This window comes from Lathyrus oleraceus, chromosome 6 (assembly GCF_024323335.1).
Source record: "Lathyrus oleraceus cultivar Zhongwan6 chromosome 6, CAAS_Psat_ZW6_1.0, whole genome shotgun sequence".
In the NCBI taxonomy this organism is placed as follows: domain Eukaryota; kingdom Viridiplantae; phylum Streptophyta; class Magnoliopsida; order Fabales; family Fabaceae; genus Lathyrus; species Lathyrus oleraceus.
In genome coordinates, this window is record NC_066584.1 from 27,818,826 (window position 1) to 27,827,330 (window position 8,505).

The following is an 8,505-nucleotide window of genomic DNA, read 5'->3' on the forward strand; positions in this document are numbered from 1 at the left end:
TGTACTTATAATGGTGTTTAAATTCACTGAGCTGGTTTATTTAACGAGTCAGTGATATTTTTGAAGATGCATATCCGGAAATGTCAAGCGGGAAATTAGAAACACCACCTCGAATGATCTTCATCTTCATGTTGAAAATAAACACCATTTTTCAAAACCCTTAAAAAATTTCTCTCATTCTCGATCAACTTTTCAACACCAAAACATCATTCTAGAACTTCATCACATTTAAAAGAGCAAAAGAAGTTGAAATTGCAGGTAAAGTTCATTCATTTCTTCCCTTATTCCTTGCATTAATATGGGTTTCGAGCTGAAAAAAGAATGTTGAGTTCGAATATGTATCTCCGGACAAAGTTTGGTGTGGTCCAGAGATACATATCTGAATTGTCATTAAAGTTTGAGTTTAAAATTCTGTTTTTCTTTTATTTGTTATATTAGATATGGTTCACCCGAATATGTTATCCAAAGTTATTGTAAGTGTGGATGATAAAACAATTGAAGTGAAACATGATGCTAAATCGGATGAACTGAATGATGATGTTAAATTGAGTACTCGACTGGTTATTGTCGAGATAGATGTTCGTGCATAATTTACGAATAAGCAAGAGTTTATTGTTCGTGAACATATGCTACAATGGGTCTGCATGGAGGCCAGGAAATTGAGATTTGGCGTTGTAATCGGAAGGTCCGATAATGGTTCAGATAGAAGACAAGAACTTGTAACAATGAGATGTGAAAGAAGTGACACGTATCAACCACATATTAGGAAGTTGAAACAAGATGACACGGGATTGATAAAATGCGAGTGTTTGTTTAAATTGTATGGCAGATGAAACATGAAAATTTAATGAGATTTCTGATATACATAATCATGCCTTGACTGACAAGCTAGCCGATCATCCCATTGTATGTCGACTTGTTCCAGAGGGGAATGAACTTGTTTCGGATATGACAGTAAACATGGTGGCGCCAAAAAATATACTCCCACTGTGCTCATAATTAACTCAACATACAAAACAAACAAGTATAGACTTCCACTCATAGAAATTCTTGGTGTTACTTCTACCGAGATGACATATTCACTCGGTTTTTCATTATTGGAGTCCGAAGAAGGAGGACAATGTTACGTGGGCTTTGGAAATATGCAAACTATATTAAAGGACCAAGAAAACGTGCCACAAGTAATATTTATCGATCGTGACACCACATTGATGAATTATGTTGCAATGGTATTTCCTACATCGTTCATATTACTTTGTAAGCATTTGATGACATACAACTTTTCTCCAAGCTTTTCTCTTCTTTTGGTTATGGAGTTTTAGCTCATTGTTGTTGTATGTTAACATGGTATCAGAGCCTCGTCTAAGATCCGGTGGGCCACCTACTATGGTTTCCGCTATCGGGCCACCCACCATTTATTTCCACGCTCCAGATGTCTAGTCCTGGACGTGAGGGGGTGTGTTAAGAGTCCCACATTGGACAATATATGGTCTGAACATGTGTTTATAAATGGAGGCAATCCTCACTCTACTAACCGGTTTTGTAGGGTTGAATTAGGCCCGACCACATTTCTTAATAGAATCTGCACATGCTAGACTAAATATTTGGTTGGGAAACAGTAAAAGAGATTTTTTTTCGAGTTTGAGATGTCGTGAACCAAATGATCTCAAACCAACACAATGAGATACATACATCTTTTGATTGAAGCATTAGTGTGTTAGAACACGAATTCAAAGACATCATCCTTTATTCACAGTTGGTTGGCAACATATCTTAGGAGGCATTGAATTTTATTTTTCACGAAGTCAAGCGAGTGCATAGATAAAACATGTTAGATAGCTCAAAGTGTGGTTGTACAGTTAGGAATACATATAATCTTCCATGTGCTTGTTTAATTTCAAAGAAGATGAAACTTGAAAAATCGATGCGTATGTATGAAGTTTGCAGTCACTGGAAAAGGTTTCCTTTTGATGATGATGATGATGCGATGAAGGATGAAAAATAAAACATATATATCATGAACTAAGTGAGAAGTGATCCAAGAGAGATTCATGAAAGCTGATGACATCATGAAATTTCTCATCAAATAGTAACTGAGGAAGATTATCTATCCAGAAACAACGGATTTGAAACCATCTTCAAAACCGGTTAAAATAAAGGGTGACCCTAAAAAGGACAAATCAACACAAAGTGACAACTCCATGTAACGGTCTCCTTCATAATAAATATTGATAAATATTGATGTCTTCACTATTATAATAAATGAAAAATAATAAATATTGATTTCAAGGTGAACCTGCACATAGTTTTAATTAAAAAGGAATTATTTAAAAAATTAATTAATATCACATTTAAAATTAAAATTGACATTTATTTGAAGACAATTTATTTTTGTAGTATGATAATAACAATTAAACTTTATCCTAGTAATTGAAATCGAATACATGAAAGTGAGTAATATTTTACTTTTTTTTTTTTTACAAACACAAATATTAATTATGTAAGGTAAAAAATTCAAATAAAATACATATGAACAAACAATTGGCATAAAAAGTATCAAAAACTATAAGAAAAAATCAAAGAAGTACAATAAGATGAAGAAAAAGCTACAACTCCCAAAACAAACAAGTCACTAAAAAAAGTTACATAAAGAACTACACCTCAAAGAAGGATCAAGTTATATCCCAAGTGAACCACCAACATTATATTAAAGACCACCATAGAAAGAGCAAAGAACCACAAACATTATAAATCAGACCAAAATCTCGATCAACTATTCGTTAATCTAAAGGATAGGATTATGTAGTCGGTATGTAAAGATGTAAGAGTTCTCTATTGATCTACTCAAAAATCATTTTCAAGTAAAAAAATTCTTCCACTTCTTTCATGTTTACCGAAGAGCCAGAAAACACAATATCATTTCGGATCGTCTAAATGATTCAAACCACAACATACTAAATTATAGAAAAATCACCTCTAAACTTCGTCCTACCATCGAAAAAAATAATTTTCTCAAAGAGAATACTAGATTCCCTAAGAACTACATGTCTCCCTAATTATCTGAAAAAGTTATACTTCTAACTAAGGGTCCGTTTGTATTATTTTTTAAAAAATAATTTTTATAGTGTAATATAATTTTATCTAAAAAAATTTTACAAAGAAATTTTTCATAAAATTTCAAATAAAAATTTAGTTTGAATAGTTATTTTTACAATTTTATTTTAAATGTTTCATCATTTTATTGAAACTGTTTTGGGTTAAATATGTTTGTTATCCTCCTAAATATTTTATTTTCATTTTTAGTCCCTAAAAATATTTTCTTTACAGAATGGTCCTCATAAAAAAATAAATTCTCACTTTTGGTCCCTTCCGCAACTTAGCGATCGAATTTGTAACGGTTTTAGCGATGATTTATTACTTAGCGAGTGATTTAGCAACGATTTTAGGGACAGATAGGGACCAAAAATATGGATGCAATTTTTTTGAGGATCATTCTTTGAAGAAATTTTTTAAAAAGATTAAAAATGAAATATGAAATATTTAAAAGGACCAGAAACATATTTAACCCAACTTTTTTTTAATATCAAAATTTCAAAAAATCACTTAATATTTTATAACTATCCTAAATAGTTTTTCATAAAAATCATTTTTTAAATATATTTTTTTTAAATTACGATTTCAACTATGTTTTGATCTTCAATAATACATATTTATATTATAAGATGTCAAATTAATCTTTAAAAAAAAACATTTGAAAAATCTTTTCAAAAAAAGATGGGACGATCTAAATTTTTAGTATAGAAAGACTATCAAGTTAACACCACCAACAACCAAGGGTAATAGAAAAAATATTTAGTTTATACTCCTTCCATTCATTTGTAAGTGTCAGTTTTTTGATAATGTTTTGTTTTTTTTTAATTGTCATTTGTAAATTTTAAGAATATTAAATGTATTTTTGTCAAAATTACTTATAAATAATTATTACAAAGAGAAAAAAATTAAAAAATAAAATAACTAATTAAGGGTATTCTAGATAAAATTAGAATTATAGTTTAAAAAATAATAATATTGATTAATTTTTTGATATGTGTAAAAAGTAAAAATAAAAATAAAATTAAAAAGAAACGGAGGGAGGGAGTAGTTACTACTAACTTTAGATAATATAAATCCTTAGTCTTTAACGACCAGTAGGATATGAGACTACATGATTGAACCTCACAAATATTTGCCTATAAAAGTGGTTCAATTCTCTCCTTTTCTTCTCATCCTACAATTCAACACAAAAACAAAACATTAGTGTTTAGTTCTTAACAATGGCTGCCAAAAAGCTTAGTGCACTCTTTATATTACTTTCTCTTCTTTCCTATTCCACATTTTCCCATGCTTGTGGTTCATGCAATCCCAAACCTAAGCCTAGTCCTCCACCACCTTCCAAAACACCTAAACCTTGTCCTCCACCTAAGGCTATTCCTCCACCCAAGGTTAGTCCTCCTACTCCTTCAACACCACCTACGGTTAGTCCTCCTACTCCTTCAACACCACCTACGGCTAGTCCTCCTACTCCTTCAACACCACCTACGGCTAGTCCTCCTACTCCTTCAACATCACAAAAATGTCCTAAGGACACATTAAAGCTAGGTGTTTGTGCTAATCTTCTGGGACTTGTTAATGTTGTTGTCGGAAGTCCTGCTTCAAGCAAGTGTTGTGCATTGATTCAAGGTTTGGCTGATTTGGATGCAGCAATTTGCCTTTGTACTGCTCTTAAGGCTAACGTTCTTGGTATCAACTTGAATGTTCCTATCACACTCAGTCTCATACTTAGTGCTTGTCAAAAATCTGTTCCTTCTGGTTTCCAATGCTCTTCTTAGATTTTCATCTTATAGGTTCAAGCCATACAAAGTACTTATGTTACAACTACGTTGTTTTTATTTTAGTTATTTGTTTACGTTTTTCATTGGAGTCACTGTTACTTTAACAAAATTAAAGTGACATTCGTGATCATGCTAAATTTTCATGAATCCGACTATATGGATTATAAGTAAGATATGTGTATCCTTTCAATAATGGGGTAAGCTTGTTTGCCTTATTTACCAACTTTGTCTTTTTAATGTTAATAAATGTGGGGAATCTTTGTTTCATAATTGTGTGTTTTGGTATTTTTTCTGAATTTTCATTCTCTCTGACTCTCTTTTTTTCCCCCTTTTGTTTGCTTGAATGTTTCTTGTTATTGTGTTTGGTGATATTAACTTAACTGATATTAATGTTCTTTGTATTTTGGAAAGGTTAACTGCCTTTCTTTAAATACATATAATATATTCGTCGTTAAAAAAAACTAAAATTTATGCAATGAAAACGATTATTGTTTTTTGGGTTTATTGAAGTTGTGAAATTGAAGCAGAGCGTGTATTATTATTGTTAAACATAATTTCAAACCTCAAGACCAAGTGCCAATTTGAAATCACATGTAAGCTTTCTTACAAATTTATGTGGACCACACATTCATGCATATCTATTCTCTCAAATAAAAATGATTTCTTTTTATATATATATATATATATATATATATATATATATATATATATATATATATATATATATATATATATATATATATATATATATATATATTAAAATAATGATTAGTTGTGTTGGTATCATAATATATTAAATTCATATATTATAATAAATTTATTAATGATTGTTAGTAGAATATTTTATATAATTGAAATATAATAAATAGTTTTTTATATATATTCTTGTGTCCGAGCTGAGGTTCTTCTTGCTCATTGTTTTTTTTTTGTGGAGAATTTTGTTATATATATATATATATATATATATATATATATATATATATATATATATATATATATATATATATATATATATATATATATATATATATATATATATAATTCAAACACATAAACAATTAATATTAGTGAAAAAATAAATAAACTTTATATTGATAATTTAAAAGAATTAATACTTTAAAACAAGAAATATATTATAAAAGGTATACTTAATATGAGATGGAGTGGTGTTTGATTTCAATTGAGCCGTGGGTGAGTTTACTAAATTGAAACAGGAAAAAGAAAATTTCAGAGAATCGGAAAGGGAGAGTGGCAAGAGGCAACTTGTAGGAGGAGAAACTATAGGGCAAACACGTGATGGGATGACGTTACTTCGGATCAGAAGCATGTGAGCGGAAGAAGTTAAAATTACATAATTTTTTTACGTCCTTTTCGGAAAAACTTAGGGCAAAGAACATGTTTGAGAAATTTGAGTGTTTTTGCAAAATTGATGAAATCATTAATCCGGCAAAAATAGATGTTTGAGGACGAAGATACAATTTTGTTAGATTTCTCGACGTCAAGGACGTAGCTTTTCTTGCTATAAAGTGATGAGTCATTGTGAGGGGAAAACATACACATTGATTCAAACATGTACCTAAAGTATTATGATGAAGCTTGTTTCATCAATGGAGAAAAATAACAGAAGAAAAGAGAAAGATTAACAAAAGAAAAGAGAAAGAAATATCAAGAAAGTTGCATCATTGTTTTTATTGGATTGTGAACATGTGGTAATACATCACTTATATATTACAATCTTATCTCATAACAACCAATCACAATAGAGCTAACTAACCAACTAATAATAACCAACTGAATTAATTAACTAGCTTAATCTATAATGATCAAAGTAGTTAATCTCAACAACCCCTCTCAAGCTAAGCATGATGAATGTTGATCATGCCAAGCTTGGAAATAAACTTGTTGAAGGTTGAAGTTGGTAACGCCTTGGTTAGAAAATCAGCAAGCTGCTCATGAGTGAAAATAGGTAGGAGCCGAAGTAAGCCTTGCTGAAGCTTTTCACGGACAAGTGGCAATCGATTTCGAGATGTTTAGTTTGTTCATGAAACACCGGATTGGACGCAATATGCATTGCGCTTTGGCTATCACAATAGAGAACAGGGAGTTTGGTACATGTGATGTGCAGCTCCTTCATAAGGACTATCAACCAAAGCAGTTCACATGTGGAAAATGACAGCGCCCGATACTCAGCCTCCGATGATGATCTGGAAATAGTATCTTGCTTCTTTGCACGCCACGATATGAGAAAAGTACCAAGGAAGAAACAATATCCTGAAATGGGTCTCCTTGAATCAATGCAGCCTGCCCAATCAGAATCTGAGAAGCCAAGCAGTTGCAGTTCAGCATTCCTTCGAAACAGTATTCCTCTACCAGGGTTGTTCTTCAAGTAGCGTATGATTCTACAAGCAGCATGGTAGTGTGCCATTGTTGGATTGTGAAGAAACTGACTAAGTTGTTGCGTGGCATAAGTGATGTCTGGGCGTGTGGTGTTAAGGTACAGTAGACGGCCTATTAATCGTCTGTAAGCTCCAATATCTTCAAAAGCTTTGCCACTATCATCATGTAGTTTAACTGATGGATCAATAGGTGTAGGAGCTGGTTTGGATCCAAGCATGCCAGATTCCTGCAAAAGATCAAGACAGTATTTTCGTTGTGATAGTGAAATCCTTGCCTTTGAATGAGCAACTTCGAGGCCAAGAAAATACTTGAGTATGCCCAGGTTTTTGATGCTGAAATTTTCATCTAGAATGAGTTTAATACGATCAAATTCAGACATAGAAGTTCCAGCTAGAATTATGTCATCAACATAGACTAAGATGGTTGTAAAGTGAGCATCAATTTTCAAAGTGAAGAGGGAATAATCAGAAGTAGATTGAGTGTATCCTTGCTGAAGTAATAGAGCTGTTAGCTTTTCATACCATTCGCGACTGGCTTGTTTCAGACCATATAAACTCTTTTGGAGTTTGCATACTTGATTGGGCCTGTGACATGTAACACCTTCAGGTATAGTCATATACATATCTTCCTGCAATTCCCCATGTAAAAAGGCATTGTTAACATCAAGTTGATGTAAAAACCAATTGTTGATGGTTGTAGTTGCAAGAAGAGTTCTGACAGTGGTAAGCTTTGCTACAGGTGAGAAAGTGTCAAAGAAGTCAAGCCCTTCAATTTGGTTGTAGCCTTTGGCAACAAGTCTAGATTTATACCTCTCTATTGTGCCATCTGCTCTATGCTTCACTTTGAACACCCATCTGTTACCAATTGGTTTGACATGTGGTGGCAGATCAACTATGTTCCAAGTTCTATTCTTGTCTAATGCATCTAATTCAGACTTCATGGCCTTGATTCAATGTTCAGACAAACATGCTTCTTTGTAGTTCTTTGGCTCATGTGTAAGAGTGATCCATGTATATCTGCTACAGTCATCGACAACAGTTAAAAAATATGAATGACCATGTAAAGATTGGACTGCAAGGGGTCCCCAAATGTCAAAGTGGATCAAGTCATAAGGGTGTGCAGCTCTATTATTACTAATAGTATAAGGAAGCTTTCTTTATCTAGCATAATAATAGACATCACAGACATCTTTATGATTAACTTTGATAAAAGGAAATTGGGAATGTAGGTACAATAA

The 8,505-nt window shown here is 32.1% G+C and overlaps 1 protein-coding gene across 1 annotated transcript; it reads left to right on the top strand.

Moving 5' to 3' along the window:
- Positions 1–4,227: 4,227 nt before the first annotated feature.
- On the top strand, positions 4,228–5,141 carry LOC127093349 (lipid transfer protein EARLI 1). The gene has a single exon (XM_051032262.1). The coding sequence runs from the start codon at positions 4,314–4,316 to the stop codon at positions 4,866–4,868; it is 555 nt and encodes a 184-aa protein (XP_050888219.1). The 5' UTR covers positions 4,228–4,313; the 3' UTR covers positions 4,869–5,141.
- The last annotated feature ends 3,364 nt before the right edge of the window (positions 5,142–8,505 follow it).